General features: G+C 39.4%; 11 protein-coding genes across 11 annotated transcripts; 7 read left to right on the top strand and 4 right to left on the bottom strand. All coding sequences in view use genetic code 12, as the record gives it.

Annotated features, from left to right (window-relative positions):
- Positions 1-1,408: 1,408 nt before the first annotated feature.
- On the top strand, positions 1,409-2,497 carry CPAR2_207040 (TFIIH complex serine/threonine-protein kinase subunit; the record flags this gene model as incomplete). Its single annotated transcript, XM_036809610.1, has 1 exon — positions 1,409-2,497. One exon carries the CDS (start codon positions 1,409-1,411, stop codon positions 2,495-2,497), a length of 1,089 nt encoding a protein of 362 aa, XP_036666230.1.
- Positions 2,498-2,537: 40 nt separating this feature from the next.
- Positions 2,538-3,740, bottom strand: CPAR2_207030 (uncharacterized protein; the record flags this gene model as incomplete). The annotated part of the gene is made up of 1 exon (XM_036809609.1): positions 2,538-3,740. The coding sequence occupies one exon, from the start codon at positions 3,738-3,740 to the stop codon at positions 2,538-2,540; it is 1,203 nt and encodes a 400-aa protein (XP_036666229.1).
- Positions 3,741-4,783: 1,043 nt separating this feature from the next.
- Positions 4,784-5,533, top strand: RAC1 (Rho family GTPase; the record flags this gene model as incomplete). The annotated part of the gene is made up of 1 exon (XM_036809608.1): positions 4,784-5,533. One exon carries the CDS (start codon positions 4,784-4,786, stop codon positions 5,531-5,533), a length of 750 nt encoding a protein of 249 aa, XP_036666228.1.
- A 111-nt stretch (positions 5,534-5,644) lies between these two features.
- Positions 5,645-6,289, bottom strand: NOP6 (Nop6p; the record flags this gene model as incomplete). The annotated part of the gene is made up of 1 exon (XM_036809607.1): positions 5,645-6,289. The coding sequence occupies one exon, from the start codon at positions 6,287-6,289 to the stop codon at positions 5,645-5,647; it is 645 nt and encodes a 214-aa protein (XP_036666227.1).
- Positions 6,290-6,979: 690 nt separating this feature from the next.
- CPAR2_207000 (uncharacterized protein) lies at positions 6,980-8,299 on the top strand (the record flags this gene model as incomplete). The annotated part of the gene is made up of 1 exon (XM_036809606.1): positions 6,980-8,299. One exon carries the CDS (start codon positions 6,980-6,982, stop codon positions 8,297-8,299), a length of 1,320 nt encoding a protein of 439 aa, XP_036666226.1.
- A 287-nt stretch (positions 8,300-8,586) lies between these two features.
- On the top strand, positions 8,587-10,110 carry CPAR2_206990 (cytochrome P450; the record flags this gene model as incomplete). The annotated part of the gene is made up of 1 exon (XM_036809605.1): positions 8,587-10,110. The coding sequence occupies one exon, from the start codon at positions 8,587-8,589 to the stop codon at positions 10,108-10,110; it is 1,524 nt and encodes a 507-aa protein (XP_036666225.1).
- A 348-nt stretch (positions 10,111-10,458) lies between these two features.
- Positions 10,459-10,893, top strand: CPAR2_206980 (uncharacterized protein; the record flags this gene model as incomplete). The annotated part of the gene is made up of 1 exon (XM_036809604.1): positions 10,459-10,893. The coding sequence occupies one exon, from the start codon at positions 10,459-10,461 to the stop codon at positions 10,891-10,893; it is 435 nt and encodes a 144-aa protein (XP_036666224.1).
- A 68-nt stretch (positions 10,894-10,961) lies between these two features.
- Positions 10,962-12,488, bottom strand: CPAR2_206970 (uncharacterized protein; the record flags this gene model as incomplete). Its single annotated transcript, XM_036809603.1, has 1 exon — positions 10,962-12,488. One exon carries the CDS (start codon positions 12,486-12,488, stop codon positions 10,962-10,964), a length of 1,527 nt encoding a protein of 508 aa, XP_036666223.1.
- Positions 12,489-12,647: 159 nt separating this feature from the next.
- On the top strand, positions 12,648-14,069 carry CPAR2_206960 (putative oxidoreductase; the record flags this gene model as incomplete). The annotated part of the gene is made up of 1 exon (XM_036809602.1): positions 12,648-14,069. One exon carries the CDS (start codon positions 12,648-12,650, stop codon positions 14,067-14,069), a length of 1,422 nt encoding a protein of 473 aa, XP_036666222.1.
- A 1,180-nt stretch (positions 14,070-15,249) lies between these two features.
- On the top strand, positions 15,250-17,817 carry NPR1 (serine/threonine protein kinase; the record flags this gene model as incomplete). Its single annotated transcript, XM_036809600.1, has 1 exon — positions 15,250-17,817. The coding sequence occupies one exon, from the start codon at positions 15,250-15,252 to the stop codon at positions 17,815-17,817; it is 2,568 nt and encodes an 855-aa protein (XP_036666221.1).
- A 196-nt stretch (positions 17,818-18,013) lies between these two features.
- On the bottom strand, positions 18,014-18,445 carry MRPL19 (mitochondrial 54S ribosomal protein uL11m; the record flags this gene model as incomplete). The annotated part of the gene is made up of 1 exon (XM_036809599.1): positions 18,014-18,445. The coding sequence occupies one exon, from the start codon at positions 18,443-18,445 to the stop codon at positions 18,014-18,016; it is 432 nt and encodes a 143-aa protein (XP_036666220.1).
- Positions 18,446-18,447: the final 2 nt, after the last annotated feature.

Below are 18,447 nucleotides of genomic sequence, written 5' to 3'. Positions count from 1 at the left end.
AACAAACCACATGTGTCTAAAAGTCGCATGATTTTATTTAGTGCTCAACAAAAACGACACACAAAAATGAGACGGAAAGTTTGTTGATTGCAAATAATCCTCGGTTTAAATTCAAAACCATTGGGAACTATCTTTCAAAAGGTTTTCCTAGAGGGAGGTTGCGAATGTTCAGGGCTGTAGGTTTTGAAAGAGCTATGCGTATAGAGTAAGCAGAACGCGACCAATCTCGGATGAGAGTGAAACATGCGAGATTTATTTCAAATAGCTCTTTGGATCAACAAGAGCTTTTCAAACGAGTCCCTTATACTGGTGGCTCTAACCTGTTGACTCTTACAAGACTCGTTTACCAGAAAGAAATGGGTAGCTTGCCTGTAGTTTTCAGAAAGGAGTGGCTTTCATTAATTTTTTTTGCAACTATATTTGGAAAAGAATAATATAAAACAAAAGCTTTCAATAGAAGCATTTTTACTCCCCATACTTCATCAACGTCTTTTGAGCTAACAGTGCCTGCCGCTCTCATCTCGTCTTATAATAAGTTTTATCTCTCCACTCGAACTCGCTGGAGAATCATTTTGAGTGGTTGCTTTGGATAAGAGAAGGGGGAGTGGGCACGCTCCCCTTTTTTTTTGTTTAACACATGTTTTACACAACCCTATTTCATGTTTGCCATTCATTCATTCATTATTTCTTTCTTTTGTAAAGTTGAAACTCCCGTTTCTTTCGGAATAAACTTCACTTAAGAATAGACAATCAAAAGGCACTGAAAATTGGACATTTGTTTTTTTCTTTCTTCCTTTCCCACAATCCCGTCCTGTTGTTTAAATCTTTTTGCCACTAATCGTGCTTTGAATTGACCATTATCCTTACGCGTATAAACCCATTTAGATCACACAGCTATTTGGCTTGGGATATCAGTGCAGTCTTCCATCTATTGATTTGTAACCTTTGGAAGGCTAGCTCCAGCTCTAGCCTACGATGTTCTAAGGACTCGTACCACTGACTTTATTTGGAGTCAAGAAATCTATCATCCTTTTTACCTGTGCTTATGTAAGAGCTTTTAATGTAATTGTCGTTAATTGTTGTTTGTACACTGGTACAAACTTGTAATCTTTTCATCTCTTGAAATGTTTGGTCACAGTCACTATGATGATAACTAAACCAATTCCTTGCGCGGGTTGTGTAACTCTGTTTTCCAATTTGCCCGCTTAAATTTACGCTTTTGTCTGTGATAAGATAAGGGGTTAGAGGACTTAGCTGTTCTCCCTACAAATGTTGTTGAATGTAGGTCAGTTGCAACTCGGTAATTTAGGTAGCGCGCATCACCAATTGGGTGTGCAATCTAAATTTTGCAAAAAACCTGATTATATATACCTTACACTTGACCCCCCAAGTACAACACCCGAAAAATATGGCCACTGCAGCGGTAGCAAGTAAATCACCATTACGTGGTGCTATATCCACGACCCCGTCTTCCTCATCAACGCCGTCATTAACCAATCACACAGTTTCAACATATACAAAAGATCGAAAAGTAGGTGAAGGTACTTATGCTGTGGTCTATCTTGGTAAACAAACAGCAACCAAACGTCCCATAGCCATTAAGGAAATAAAAACTGGATTATTCAAAGACGGACTTGATATGTCAGCTATTCGAGAAGTCAAATACTTGCAAGAATTAAAACATCCCAATGTCATTGAGCTTATTGATGTTTTCGCCACTTCAAATAATAACTTGAATCTAGTACTCGAGTTTCTTCCTTGTGATTTAGAAGTATTGATCAAAGATAAAAGCATAGTGTTTAAATCAGCTGATATCAAGTCGTGGATGTTGATGACTCTACGTGGTATTCACCACTGCCATCGAAACTTTATTTTGCATCGAGATTTGAAACCAAACAACTTGTTAATCTCTCCTAATGGGCTATTGAAAATTGCCGATTTTGGTCTCGCACGAAGTTTGGGTAACCCCAATGAAGATCTCAGTTCGAATGTGGTAACGCGATGGTATCGTGCACCTGAACTTTTATTTGGAGCCAAACACTACACAGAAGCTATTGATATTTGGTCGATTGGAATCATATTTGCTGAGTTGATGCTACGTATCCCTTACCTTGCTGGCAAAGATGATGTTGACCAATTAGATGTTACATTTAGAGCGTACGGTACACCAACTGAACAAATATGGCCCAATGTGTCGAGCTTGCCATTATATAATGCCTTGCATATTTATCCACCTCCATCAAGACAAGAGTTGCGAATGAGATTTAGTGCTGCCACGGACAAAGCTTTGGATCTATTAATTCTATTGACACAGTTGGATCCTAGTCGTAGATGCGATTCCACACAAGCTTTGCTACATGAGTATTTTACAGAGAGTCCGCGTCCTACTGCACCGGAATTGTTGCCAAAGATTAAGGAAAAGAAAAGACTGGAATTTGACGATAAAGATGTAAACAGTGGCAACAACTCTGACGCATTGAAAAAGAGAAGATTATAGAGAAGGTGTAGTAAATGCATAACATATTAAAGCTTAGTATCTATTTATGGTAAATATCCTTTACGTAATCGGCAATTGCCCAAGCTGCAGTCAATCCAGGGCTTTCGATCCCCAAGAGGTTAACAAACCCGGGAAACCCTTCTTCTTCCTTGATTACGAAATCAGCAAATTTTTGCTTACTCTCTTTTGCTGAGAGTAGCTTTGGTCTTACTCCAGAATACGAAGGCGATAATGAATTTGGCGTGATTGCTGGGAAATATTGCTTGACTGCTTCATAAGCTGGTTGTAAGTTGCGGGGATTCGGCGTATAATCAATTTCACTGGCATTGGTCACATCCAACCATTCCAAATCAGGTCCGAATTTCAATTGACCGCCTAAATCGAGAGTTAGGTGAGTACCTAACGAGGAAGCATTGGGGTTTGGGCAAGGATAGATTAGCTTATCGGTAATTTTTTGACCAATTGGTGTTTCGGGAGTGTAGCTGAAATAATTGCCCTTGGCGTAATAGTAGTTGTAGTGTCGTTGTTGAGGTAAGACCATGTTGGCTATGTCTGCAGCAAATAGTCCAGCTGAGTTGACCACATTATCACTGGTGATTTCCATTACTTCACCATCAACATCGACCGTAATCGTATAGTTGGAAGTGCCTGGGTTATGTGAAATGCCAACCACCCTACTGTTTAATCCAATTGTTCCCTCACTATTTTCAAAATTGGCTTCATGAAATGAGACAAATTCATGGGCCGATATGATTCCAGAAGTGGGGCTTTCAAGTATGGCTTTGTTGGCACGAATTAGTGGGTATTGCTGCTTTGCTTTATTTGTGGGCACAAAATGCACTGGAACATCCAATTCCTTAGCATTGAGCTCCAAGTTGTGCAAATACTCCTCCTCAACATTATCTTGAGCAACAACCCACTTACCACATTGCTTTAAATCAACTGGCAAATTCCCCAGATTCCAAGCTTGATAAATTTTGTTTTTACCAGCAATACATAATTGTGCTTTCAAGCTAGCTTTGGGGTAATATAATCCAGCATGTATCACTTCGCTATTACGCGATGTAGTCTCTTGACCCAAACTGTCGTGTTGGTCAACGAGAAGCACATTGTTACCTGATTGTTGTTGTAGTTCAGATGCAGTAGCTACACCAACAACACCTCCTCCGATGACAATGTGAGAAAATTCTGATAATTGGGTAGATGTAGTATGGAATAGTCGTCTGGCTGAGACGTTGAACATGGTTGTGGAGTAGAGCTACTTTCAAACTTGGATTTTCTTTAAATGTCGCGCCTTTCACAAACTGGTCTGGTGCCATTTGTCGTATTTTTCACGACAATCGGATTATAGCGGAATTGTAATCATCCGAGCTTTACAGTCTTCAGCCGTATGAAAAGCTAACATTGCGCAGCCGCCTTGTTAGACTGTCACCGTTGGAGGCGGAAGCTTCATCTGTATGACGCGAGTTAATCTCGCTTGTTCGCTTGGTCTCCATTTTGGTTTGAGTTGCTGAGCTAGGCTAGCGAGAAAGTTGCTTCTACCCGTAAATCATCTAATCATTCTCCGCTTTGAAACACACTAGACCAGTAAAAGATAGAGTGGCTGTGCATCATCAGGTCAAGGAATTCTCTTCTTGGCGCACTAGCTGTACTGGAAGCTGACTTCATTTCGATGCTGAAACAAAGATGGAAAACAGCAAAAGGTCGATGAGTACACAAAATGTAAGCCGATAACAATGGAAAAAGGGACCATTTGACTTGAGCTTACATGAAGATGCGTTGTATTTGTTTTGCACAGAGAAGGCAGATCTGAGATCGTCATAAGGGTGTTTCGAAAACATGCACAGTAACGCTTTCTTCAACATATATATATATATGATTGTAAATCATCCGTAAGTATATGGCTTAAAAGAGTGATTGAATTGTGACACACAACACATATTCATAACCAAACTGAAATGAAATTTTACGAACGAAAGAAAAAAAAAAAAAAAAAAAATAGAAAAAAAGAATAACCAACCCATATATTGAAGTGGCAGAAGGAAAAAAAGAAAAAACATTCCATTATCAGACCAAAAACCAACGATTACCTTAACATACGTAACACACACACACTTTCATCGCACCAGAAAAGGAAAAGCTTTGGATCCATTAGCTACTTCAACTATACATTGCCTGTATAAAAGTCATCGAACAAGCGATATTACCAACAAAGGACATTGTCGTCAGACCATTATAGCTCACAAAACTATATTTTAGCCTAATCACAAACACTCACCACCACGAATGAGGAGCATTAAATCAGTTGTTGTAGGAGATGGAGGGGTGGGTAAAACCTGTTTATTAATATCCTACACAACAAACACATTCCCCGATGATTACATCCCAACAGTATTTGATAATTATTCAGCATCCGTGTTAATTGATGGTGAACCCATCAAGTTGGGGTTATGGGATACGGCAGGACAGTCGGAGTACGATAGATTAAGACCATTGTCATATCCACAGACGGAAATCTTTTTGTGCTGTTTCTCAGTAGTTAGTCCTGATTCATTCCAAAACATCAAATTAAAATGGATTCCTGAAATACATCATCATTGTCCTAAAGATGTGTTGATATTGTTGATTGGTACCAAGACGGATCTACGCGACGACCCTCATTCTTTGGATGACTTGAGAGCAAAAGGTGTGAAACCAATAACTGAAGAACAAGGTATAAAGTTGGCCAAAGACATTGGTGCTGTCAAATATTTGGAATGCTCAGCAGCTACACAAAACGGTGTTAAGGAGGTTTTTGATTTCGCAATAAGAGCAGTATTGGATCCACCTGACTCACACAGTAAGGACTATATCAGCACAAATAGTTTGAGTGGATCAACATTGAATAATAACGGGTCAGATAGAGATGGACCTGGTAAATCGTCACAGCGGAAGTTTGTCAGTGGCGGAGGAGCTCTTGCTGGAAATGGAGGCGCTAGTGGTGCACAAGGTAAGAGAAGGAAAATCAAGAGGGCAAAGAAGTGTACGATATTGTAACTTTTTATTAAAACTTTCGAATAGATGCACAAGGACATTTATTTGGTTAAAAACAAAGATTCTTAATTTAATGTAAACCTCATTATAATGACAAATGTAAAGTTTCATGCGCTATTGCATCAATGCTGCTCGAGAAGGATGCACACCACTTAAATCACTAGCAGAAGTTTTACCACTTTTCTTTTTCTTGTCCTCCTCTATCCTCTTTTTCTGTCTTTCATCCTTTTTTTCATTCTTTTCCTTCAATTTGAGTTTCCTAGTTTCCGAATTACCGCCACCGCCAACTGTCAATTCAACATTGATTTTCCGATTCCTCAACTCCAGATGGTGCATTCGTAAGGCCAACTCCATTTTGCTTTGAATTTCTTGTGTGTCATTATCAAATTCCAAAAACGCAATACCTTTATCGGCACGTACCCTTATTCTATCGGGGTTGCTATTGTGGAAATGAGCAATCAATTCTGCTTGTTGTATATCGTAAGGTAAATTACCAACGAAAAGAATAAATCGTGGACCTTTGCCATCATTTACACCTTTGCCCTTTTTGCCTCTTCTCGTCTTTCTTTTCTTTTTAAGTTGTTGATCTTCTGTGGAGCTGTCCTTGGTAGATGAAGCATCATTGGATGATTCAAGTTCTTCGAGTTTACGTTTCTTGGATTCTTGTTTTGATTGTTTATCAGCTTCTCTTTCATCTTTTGATTTACGGAACTGAAGCGACTTTTTCTCCTTTTTCGATAGCTTCTTTGCGTCGGACATTGTGGGGATGGGGGTAGAGTAGTTGGAGCTGTATATGCTATTCCAATGTGATGCTTTACTGAGAGATGAGATGTAATAGAAAAAAAAAACCGCGTGTGATGGAGTGATACAAAACATGATTTCCTTATCTTGCTCAGTTTAAACCATACTTAGTACCTAGTGTGAGCACACTGAAGGGAGGCAGACAATACCAAGAGGGACCTTATAGTTCGCCTCACCTGAGTCATCCATCCTAGTCATTGCCTTGGATATCGCATGTTGATTACTCAAAAAAAAAGTGCAAACCAGGACATTAAGCATAAGCAATATCAACGAACCACCATTGAACACAAATCGACACAATTTATATGTAATGAGTTAATCCTAGAAACCCGTGGAGCATCTAGACCCGAAAAGGGTCTTGTCGTGGTGATGTGGGCTTAACCCATTGTACATTGTTATAATCTCCGTGTAGGTACTTTATACCCGATATAAATTCTATGTACTGCATCACAAGATTGTCTATGATTACACGACGGTTGCTATAAAAGCCACACAGACAATAGGAAACCACTACTTTAGTCAATGGCTAAGTAAACTCCGATCAGAAAGCAATCAAAGCCACAGCAATATGATCCACACTATATAAACTTTACTATTTTTACCACACAGATAGTATTCTTTTCCCAACCCAATCACTACCACACTGCAATGTCAATTAATAAGATCCACTCAAGATACGTTTATGACTCCAGAGGTAATCCAACTGTTGAAGTTGATTTGTTCACCAACAAGGGCTCATTTAGAGCAATTGTCCCATCTGGTGCTTCTACTGGTGTTCACGAAGCTGTTGAATTGAGAGACGGAGACAAATCAAAATGGTTAGGTAAAGGTGTTTTAAAAGCTGTTGCCAATGTCAATGACGTTATTGCTCCAGCTTTGATCAAGGCTAATATTGATGTCACTGATCAAGCAAAGATTGATCAATTTTTAATCGAGTTGGATGGTACTTCAAATAAACAGAAATTAGGTGCTAATGCTATTTTGGGTGTCTCGTTAGCTGCATCTAGAGCCGGTGCTGCTGAAAAGAATGTTCCATTGTACAAATACATTGCAGATCTTGCCAAAGCTAAGCAAGACAAGTTTGTGTTGCCTGTTCCATTCCAAAATGTATTGAATGGAGGTGCACACGCGGGTGGGGATTTGGCATTACAAGAGTTTATGATTGCCCCAATTGGTGCTAAAAGTTTCAGTGAAGGTCTAAGAATCAATTCTGAAGTATATCATCATTTGAAAACTTTGGCCCAAAAGAAGTACGGCAAATCTGCTGGAAATGTTGGTGATGAAGGTGGTGTTGCTCCAGATGTTCGTACTGCTCCCGAAGCTTTAGACTTGATTGTTGCTGCTATTGAGGAGGCTGGTCATAAAGATAAAGTTCATATTGCTGTTGATGCAGCATCTTCTGAATTCTTCAGACACGGAAAATACGATTTGGATTTCAAGAATCCAAATACCGATGAAACGAAATGGTTGGCACCTGATCAATTGTCACAGTTCTATCTCGATTTGTTGAAGAAGTACCCAATTGTATTACTTGAAGATCCATTTGGTGAAGACGATTGGGAAGCATGGAGTGAATTTTACCCTAAAGTTGGAGGTAAAGTTGAAGTTGTTGCTGACGATTTAACAGTGACCAATCCAATTAGAATCAAAAAGGCAATCGAAAATAAAGCTGCTGATGGATTGTTACTTAAAGTAAACCAAATAGGTACATTGACTGAAGCTCTTCAAGCTGCCAATGACGCATATGCAGCCAACTGGGGGGTTTTTGTGTCACACAGATCGGGTGAGACTGAGGATACATTTATTGCTGATTTAGTTGTTGGTATCAGATCAGGTCATATCAAGACAGGAGCCCCTGCCAGATCAGAACGATTGGCCAAATATAATCAACTTTTGAGAATTGAAGAGGAGCTTGGAGATAAGGCCATCTACGCTGGTGAACATTTCCGTACTGCATTTAATTTGTAAGTGTATAGATGGTTATCAATTATAATGGAGATTAAAAAGTATCTGTCGACAGCAATGTAGAAGTCGGGGCAATCAGTGTAATGTGCTTATTTCACGTTAGGCGGAGTTTAAATGCGGGGTATATAAACTTGCGGAGTTTTGTGTGCGGTGCACAGAACTCTGAAGGAGCTTCCTAGAACTATTTATGGTATTGTTGAGGTTATTCAAATGTATCGGTTTCCGTCAGTATCGACGAGAAAGTCTGATTTATGCCACCACTACAACAAGAGAGTTTTTAGTCGAGAACCATGAACTATATTCTATACCTGGCATTGGCTGCCATCTACATCATTTACAGAGTAATTGATCATGTGCAGGTAACGAGAAAGGCACAAAAGTACGGATGCAAACCAGTTGCACAGGTCCCTAAGAGAACTTTATTAAGTTGGCTAGGTTTACAACTCATTTTGAATCTCAAACGTAATCATGAACGCGGACGGGCTCATGAGGCTTTAGATGAGGCTTTCGATAGGTTAAAGACAACGACATTTGCAACCTATGTTGGAATAGAACCCAATGTATTCACCGTTGAACCGGAAAATTTTCGTCACATGGTCTCATCATCTCACACATCTGAATTCAATTTGGGTGTCCGATTAGATGTGTTTTCAATACTTTTGGGTGATGGAATATTTTCAAGTGAGGGCACCAGCTGGAAACATTCACGAATCATGCTTAGACCTTTTTTTGCTAGAGAAAATATCAAACAAATTCAGTCAATGGAACCGTTCACTCAGAGCATCATTAAGGCAATCAAACAAGCTCCTGGAATGACAATTGATATGCAAGAAATTTTTCAGGATTTCACCATGGATTATACAACTCATTTCTTACTTGGTGAAAGTTGTGGTTGTTTGAAGACATATCTCGGAGAGCCAACGAGTGACTCCATATCAACCGAAGTTAAATCAAGTTTTGCTGAAACGTTTGACAAGGGAGCTGAATATATGTTGCAAAAATTGGTAATGGGCAGATACCATTTCCTCTATCGACCAAAGCAATTGTACGTCGATGTTAAGAATCAGCATGCCTTTGTTGACTACTATGTGCAGAAAGCATTAAGAATGAACCAACAAGATTTGAAAGATTCCTCCAATGATGGTACACTTTTCTTGTATGATTTGGCTCAGCAGACCAAAGATCCAAAGGTTCTTCGTGATGAAATATTGAGTATTATTGTTGCTGGGAGAAGTACAACTAGTGCACTAATGACTTTTCTTTTCCTTGAGTTGGGTCGTCATCAGGATGTATTTGAAAGATTAAAGGGGATAGTAAGAGCTCATTTTCCTGATATTGAATCGATCACTTTTGAATCAATTCAACAATGTGAATACTTGCGTTGGTGTTTGAACGAAACTTTAAGGCATGACCCACCGGTTCCATTTAATTCAAGAACAGTTACTCAAGACACAATCTTGCCGAAAGGTGGTGGTCAAGATAACGAATCCCCAATATTTGTTAGAAAAGGAACTAAAATTGTCTACCCATTATGGACAGCACATCGAATGGAGAAATACTTTGGGAAAGATCCTTATACTTTCAACCCCGACAGATGGAGCAGCTTGCCTGCTAATGGAGGGTTTGCTTTCATGCCATTTGGAGCGGGACCTCGTAATTGTTTGGGACAACAATTGGCATTACTTGAGACTAGTTATGTTACAATTAGGTTGTTGCAAACTTTCAATTCATTGAAGGCGGACTCTGGAGAAGTTAGAAAAAAATCTACGGCAACAATGGTTTTGATGGATGGTTGTAAGTTGACTTTTGGGTAGGGGCCATGTAGGTTAATATTTATTGTTTTTTTTTTTTTTAGTAGTGGTCTTTTATAATTAGATAAGCATCAATGGGTGACGTGTCTGGCTATTGAAATGTAGATGTTGGTTGGCATCATTAGAATAACGTCTTTTTTGTCGAGGTTGCAAAAATGCCTAGATAATTATTTAGATCCGATTTTGTCACATGGATCTTATCTTTGTGTTATCTCCGTATGATGACTAAAAACAATAAAGTATAAACAAGAGACAATAAATGTAGTCCAAAACTCAAATCAGAAACTACAAACTAAATTTTTATCATTAGGAATCGTGTTTTTACTTCTGCATATCACAAGATCATTCAATATGTCAGTCACCAATACACCCGTGGAGCAAAAGCAACAACAAAGACATAATTACTCGTCTTGGCATCAAAGCACATCATCAGTATCGGCATCGGCATCGTCATCTCAACAAACACAAAACCCTAATGACCAACACAACACATCACAACCTCGATTTGTTAACGAGCCAAGTCATCACATAGGAGGCAGCAATGCAAGCATTTCACAAGGTGGAAGCTTTGGTAGTGGTATTGATCACGATAGTGGTGGTGGCATCATTGCAACGTCAAGTCCACGTGGTCGAGAACAGAGTGAAGAAGCAGAAGAAAGGGGAAGGAGTAGACTGCGAGAAGATCAAGTGGATTCAACGGACGATAGTTTTGACGATATAAGCTTAATGGGATTCAAGACTGGCACAAAGCATCACAGTCCTATAAAGATGAAGAAAGTGAGATGAAGAGAGAGTTCAATTCAATCGTTCTTGGTTGTGTCTATTAAAAAAATTTTCATTTCCATGTGTGGGTTTTACTTATCATCAAGGAGCTTGGCATGCTCTTTAAGGAGCTCTTCGTACTTGGATCTCAAACCGGTGTAAGCCTCAGAAACTTTTTTCAACTTCAGTTCCAAATTTGTATTATTGGATGAAGAGCTGGTATTGTTGCCAATGGTCTTCACAGTCGAGTCAATATCGGATAAATTCTTGAATTGCAATTCCTCAACTCGTTTTGTTTCCAACCAGGAGTTAAAGTCCCCATCACTTTCATCATCCTCATCGATGGTGACTGGTTCTGGTATATCCATAAATAAAGTATGTTCAGCTGGATCACTACTGGCCAAGACACGTTTTAAAGTTGGTACCATACGATGCTTCTTGTCTGATCTTACATTACCCCTCGTTGAATCCAATGTTTTAGTCAGCACTGTTTGTAAAACAAGATAAGCAATGGGGAAACTCAAACTGGTAAAACTTTTAATGGTTTGCTTTGTGACAATGTCTGATACGTATATTTGCCCCAGTGCATCCCCCGAGATCAAACTTGTGCCATCCATTGATATGCAAAGCTGCAATACTGGTGACGATGCATCTTGATGTTGAACAAAAGTTGTTGCTAAGTTTGGATCTTGTGCGTCAATAGTTATAATTTTATTCATTCCCCCAACTCCTTCAAGAACAGAAGTATGGGGATTGAACTTGTATAACGGAATCATTTTAATTTGTCCGTTCGATAATCCAACGTAAAGTGCTCGGTTCGCTGGATCGCGAGTTAAAGATTCAACCGAATGAGGCAAGATAAACGTAGTTAATTGCGACTTTGTCATTATATCAAATACTCTTACAGTTCCATCCTTGGAACTCGTGTACAACTTTAGATCATTAATGATGCCCGTTGGGTTCAAATTGAGATCGGTGATAGGTAAAGTGTTTTCTGAAATCGCCCAGTATGGTTTCACTAATCGTAAATGATCTTGACCATTTTCATCTCCCCCGTTGTTGTTGTTACCGTATATGGATATCAAATCTGCCAAATTCCATACTAAGCATCTTGCGTCTTCACCACCAGTAATAAGGAATGTTTTGCAACTACTGGATTTGATTATTGATATTCCCTGATAATGAGCCTCCTTCACACAGAGCAAATCACCTGATGATAATTCCCAAATGTACAACTTACCCAGTTTCGATCCACCACAAAGCAACCACGGTATTCTAAAGTTTGGTTTCTGATGAAGTTGGAAATCAGAAGTAGTTGTCTCAGGATGATGAATGATATGCAACGTATTTAATGATTCAGGTACAGGTATTCGTTGGTCTATACCCTCCTTGCCATACGAGTAAACATTGATTAATGCCTTCTTCGAGTCACATGTGAATATACGCTCACCTGGACCTATGCCAGTGATGCAAGTGCCATGAAGCGGAGATGAAGCATGTCTGTATGATTGATATTGCTTTGAAGAATGAATCGATGATATATAGGCAAATGACTCAACAGCTGTCTTTTTAGACTCATTCTTATCTCCCTGTGAGATATAGAATAAAACTTCGTCCATGATGTATGGGGTGTACTTCTTTAAGCAGCTGGAATGAAAATTACTATTTGTATGCGATGCCTTTTTTTGATGCGTCTGCTTTAGAATTTCAACCATTTTTTTTGTCTTCCAAAAACCACCTTTTCCTAACACACATACTTGCACTATTAAATTTTAATCATGCCAGTTGACTTCTTGGCTAGTATTGCCTTTGATGGTCCAGAGGCTATTCCATATTGGGAACAAATCAAACAATATGGTCCCACGGTGATACCCATTCTTTCGAGTATTGCTTTAGGTAAATACTACTTTCGTGGCGCCACCAACACTTGGGAACGCGACATGCATGGGAAAGTTTTCATGATCACTGGAGGCACCTCAGGAATCGGTGCTGCAATTGCATATGAATTGGCTACCAAAGGTGCACAACTCATTCTCCTTACTCGAAGAACAAATGATCTATGGGTGGCAGAGTATATCGAAGACTTGCGTGAACGCACGAGTAATCCATTGATTTATGCTGAACAGTGTGACTTGAACTCGCTCCATTCGGTTAGAAAACTTGCCACTAGATGGTTGGATAATGCTACTCCGAGACGATTAGATGGTGTCATATGTTGTGCTGCTGAAGCCATACCAAGGAATTTATCACGTCAAATCACTGTTGACGGAGTAGAAAAGCAAATGGGGATCAATTACCTAGGCCATTTCCATTTGTTAACTTTATTAGAGCCAAGTTTAAAGCTGCAACCTCCTGATCGAGATGTACGAGTATTGATTGCCACATGTTCGTCGCAAAATTTGGGTGAGGTTGATTTACAAGATTTGTTGTGGGAAAAGAAGCAATACCCTACAAGTCAACCGTGGAAAGTTTACGGAACATCCAAGTTGCTATTGGGGATGTTTGCCAAACATTACCAAAAGAGATTAATGGAATATGAACGAAAAGATAAAGCACCATGTAATATTCGTATAAATTTAGTGAATCCTGGATTGGTGAGAACTCCATCTACAAGGAGATTTATTTCAATGGGGACTTTATGGGGATTGATGCTTTATCTTGTGACATTTCCTATTTGGTGGTTGTTCCTCAAAAGTGTTTATCAAGGAGCACAAACTTTTTATTTCGGATTGTACGCTCCAATATTGATGAAAATGGAAGGTGGCCACTTATTGCAGGAGTGTAAAATCATGACTAAAGTAAGAAATGAAATCGATGATGATGAGTTGCAAGAAAAAGTTTTTCATAATACAACTGAATTGATTAAAAAGTTGGAAATCCAATCAGCTATCGAACGTAAAAAGAATAAGACACAAGAGGAAATTGAACAGGAGAAAAAAGCGGAATTGCAGAAGAAGAGGGACATCTCTGTTCAACCAAAAACAACTGAGGAGTTGAATCATAAATTGAATACCTTACGAAGTCAGATTGGAATTGGTGGTGGGTCATCTGTGACCAATAGTGGAAGCGAAATGCCCTTGTTTCCGGACGAGACTGACTTGAGGAATTTGAAGAACAACGACAACAGCGGTAGCAGCAGCAAGCTGAATCAAGCAAGTGGTAAGAAATCACACAAGAAGAAAGGCAAAGGTAAAAAGTAGAGTAAAATTTATAGAGTAAATGGGATTTCCAGGGAGGAAAATGCAGCTGATTAGTGTATTTTTAAAAGCTCTGCACCTCTATAGTAGACTAAAATGCGGAGGAGGTATTTGAAAACCTTATTCATAAAAAGATGCAAAGCTTCACCTTCTACTTTATCGGAAACACCTAGCCGAAATTTTAATCTCACATATATCATCTTCTAAACAATACTACGAAAAAGTCGATATCACTTTTTGAACTGCTACGCAACTGAGACACGGTGTGAGCATAGATGGGTTGTTGGTGCTCATCCGATGTCTTTTATGTATTCTTTTGAACCTCCGCTATAGGTCCTCTTTATCTCCAGCAATGTTCTCTTTTTGTACCATTTTCGGTTGTGTGCCTAATCATTGGCAAATCAGATGATGAATCATTATCTCTCAGTTAAAATTAATTGTATGATTAAGGGCCACCCATCCTTGTTAGCAATATGATATGGACAAGGTATTCAAAGTAGCATAGTACAGTTGCATCTATGTGACTACCTGAAGAAAGGTCGACAAATAATGTTTTCGGATGTTATTTTATAGTTTTTAAACATTTTATTACCGATGGGCGTTTAACAACAGCTTCTATCAAATATTGACCAATTACAATTTCAGTAAATATAAGGACGCTACATGTCTACAGATCAGTCTGTAGTAGTAGTCTGGCACTCGTTAATGGTAATGTTGGCCAACTCCATTTAATGTCAGGCTCTAAAAAATTCCGTCTTATGCCGTTAAATGTCTTCACTGTCATCCCCTCTTTCTTATTTTTAGTTGCGGCCAAAAATATATTGTCATTTCTTTTTAGAGGGACGAGGGAGGGGGGATAGGGAGCGCTAAGAGGTCAGTTGGCAAATGTGGTTCATTTGTTGTTGCAAGCAATTTTTGCCGTATAAGGCGATTACAAGTAGCCATCTTTCTCACGAGCTCTACTTTTACGTACATTTCACTATTTGGATAACTTTGGTGTGGACAATAAATTAAGGTTCAGCGCTTATTGTTTTATATATAAAATTTGTTTATTTCTCTCATTTAATCGATAAATGAACAAAATATATTTGCAAAACCAACAATCAAAAACTCAACAAGACGGTAACTAGATCTACATACTTGCTTCTTTCCCGATTTCCAAACACTTGCATTATACTTAACCATGGCACAGAAACTGTCGGAACAACTGGATATTCAACTCCAGAAACCACAACAACCAATGTCATCATTGACCAAACTTTTAAATGAATCATCAACATCAGTGTCACAACAACAACAACAGCAACAACAACCTACTGATTTAAACAACAATGGAAAGCAGCTGGGTGCCACCGCTAATGGCGCCACTTCGGAGCAGCTTGCTTTCAACAAAAAACCCATACCTCAACCTATCAGTACTTCCGGGTTGGTCGTGGAACCGCAAGTAATTAGCGGGTTTGACCCTTCACCAGAAACAAAATTCCTCAACCCACTGTCGTCATTTACACCAACATCTCCATTTACAAGACAATCTTCCAACTCGTTTTCCAATCAAGTGATTTCCAACTCGCCGAGAAATGTGTCGAGTCCTCGATACTTGAGAAACAACTCAATTAGTCATTCATCTTTCAGTGCCGGTGGTGGTGGTTTGGGTGGAGCTGAGAGCTTGTCATCGTCAATACCATATGGTGCTCCAGGAGGCAGGTCAAATAATGCCAATTCATCAGTAAATGGGGCTAACGCTTCGTCGTCATCGGTACAACGTGAGTCGTTCTTGGCTGATGATGCTAGTTCGACATCATCAACTACATCAACTTCGCATATACCAAACTTACCCAATGGCCAGTTTATCAATTCTATACATATCCAATCCCCACAAGTTAATTCGTCAAGTATTGATTCTCGTTTTGTGATTTCAAAGCAACGAGTTGCTCAAGCACAAGCAGCTCAACAAGCACAGCATGTGGGAAGTGCATCTCAACGTTCAGGCTCCCAATCAGGGTTGTCTTCATTCTTTTCATCAAAAAGCAAAGCTCCAAGAAAGGATTCATCTACCGATTTGGGCTCCTTTTACAATAATGCATCAACTTCGTTTCAAGATAATAATGAAATTACAGGATCACCTTCAAGTTATTCATCTTCAGAATCGGTAATATCAGCACCCAATTTCAATGGTAGTCAGCCTACAAGACATAATTCAATGTCCAATTTAAAGAGGTTTTTCAAAAAGTCCACACCTAGCTCACAGCCTCCGCCAGCAACTTCGAACCTATCCTCATCATTAAGATCTAATGGTGGGGTTAACATCCCATCATCAAATGCTGTCAATATACCTTCATCTACAGCAAACAATTCGTCTTGTCCAAACAATTCATCATTTACAGCTACTCCCTCCAATGCATCAGCATCATTCACAAACTCACCCGGAGGATCATCGATTTCGATCAGCCGGTCATCTACATTGCAGAATAAAATTAGGTACCAGGAACGACGCCAATCAGTGCTGCAAGTTATTAACCCGGTACAACAATTGCCTTTTTCGAAAAGGTATGGGAAATTCGGAGAAAGTTTGGGTGCTGGAGCCGGTGGTGCAGTGAAACTAGTCAAGAGGTTAAGTGACAACAAGACATTTGCTGTTAAGGAATTTAGAGCCAAGTACCAAAGTGAATCGAAACGAGATTATGCAAAAAAGATCACTGGAGAGTACTGTGTTGGATCTACTTTGAAACACCCAAACATTATTGAAACTATTGAAATCTGTTATGAAAATGAACGTATTTTACAAGTTATGGAATATTGTGATTATGATTTATTCGCCATTGTTATGTCTAATAAGATGTCGCGTGAAGAAATCAATTGTTGTTTCAAACAGGTGTTGTCGGGCGTGCACTATTTGCATTCTATTGGATTAGCTCATCGTGATTTGAAATTGGACAATTGTGTCATTGACGCTAGAGGTATTGTCAAGATTATTGATTTTGGATCAGCCGTGGTTTTCTCATACCCGTTTTCCAAGACTTTGATTGAAGCACAGGGGATTGTTGGATCAGATCCATATTTGGCCCCCGAAGTATGTGTGTTTAACAAATACGATCCTAGACCAGTTGATGTTTGGTCAGTGGCAATGATTTTTTGTTGTATGATGTTAAAGAAATTTCCATGGAAAGTGCCCAAATTGTCTGATTCTAGTTTCAAATTATTTGCAACTCGAGGCGAGTATGTCCCCATTTCGGAAATGTTGAAACGTACTCCGCAAGATATGCAAGATATAACCAGTGGTGGGTCTTCTGGTGCATTGAGTAATTTGGGAGATATCAGTGAAGCATTGGAAGAGGATATTCCAAACATGTCATTGCCAAAAGATGGAGGTGTACTGCAACAGAAAAGGCAACAACAACAACAACAACAGCAGCAGCAGCAACAGAATGCCAAGCGTGGAAATTCTTCTTCGGCTACTGATGCAAAGGATCATACATCAAGTGAAACTGGCGCTGATAGATTACTTCTAGCCCTACCTGAGGACTGTCGTCGTTTAATTGGACGTATGGTGGAATTGGCACCAGCATGTAGAATAACTATGGATGAAGTGTTTGAAGATGAATGGTTGAAATCGGTCAACATGTGTTCTGTGGAAGAGACCGAACCAGGAAGTAATGTTTATGAAGTCATCAAATGTGATGATCATGAGCATACTCAAGTTGATCAGTCAAAAGCACACATTGCTGCTTTTGAAAAGAATAAGAAAAAATAAGGGACTATGTATTTATTTGCAATTTCAATACACAAAGATATAGTTTAACGGGCCGATGTGATGTAGATACGCTTCCGCTGGGTGGATTCCAACCACTTCTATGTAGCTTTTTACCAGTAGAATCTCTACCCCTACAATAGGACATACGACTTCACATTTTATTTACAAGACACGAAACAAGAAAACCCATTATCTCCTATGGTACAACTTCAATACCAACCACGTTGGCCGTACTTATTATACTTCCAACAATAGCCTTCAAATCTAAATCTTTATGTCGATCATCAGTTTGTTTGATCTTGGCAATCTCCCACACATGTTTCAAACTTATTGATCCAACTGTTTCACTACCGGCTTTACCACTACCTTTTTCCACTTGAGCGGCTTTCATCAAAAGCCATGATGTAGGTGGTGATTTGATTTCAAATGAGAAAGTTCTATCGGGTTTGACCTTGACCAAACAGGGGATTGGTGTTCCCGGTTCGTAATGGGCGGTACGGGCATTGAATTCTTTACAGAAATCAATGGCTTTGACTCCCTTGGATCCTAGTGCTGGACCAACTGGCGGTGCAGGGGCAGCTTTGCCTGCATCCACCACTAGCCTTACCATTGCTGCTTTTGTTGCCATTG

The sequence above is a fragment of the Candida parapsilosis genome, contig 005809 (assembly GCF_000182765.1).
Source record: "Candida parapsilosis strain CDC317 annotated contig 005809".
In the NCBI taxonomy this organism is placed as follows: Eukaryota; Fungi; Ascomycota; class Pichiomycetes; order Serinales; family Debaryomycetaceae; genus Lodderomyces; species Lodderomyces parapsilosis.
Note: the sequence above shows the minus strand (reverse complement) of the source record. Positions and strands in the feature narration are given on the sequence as shown.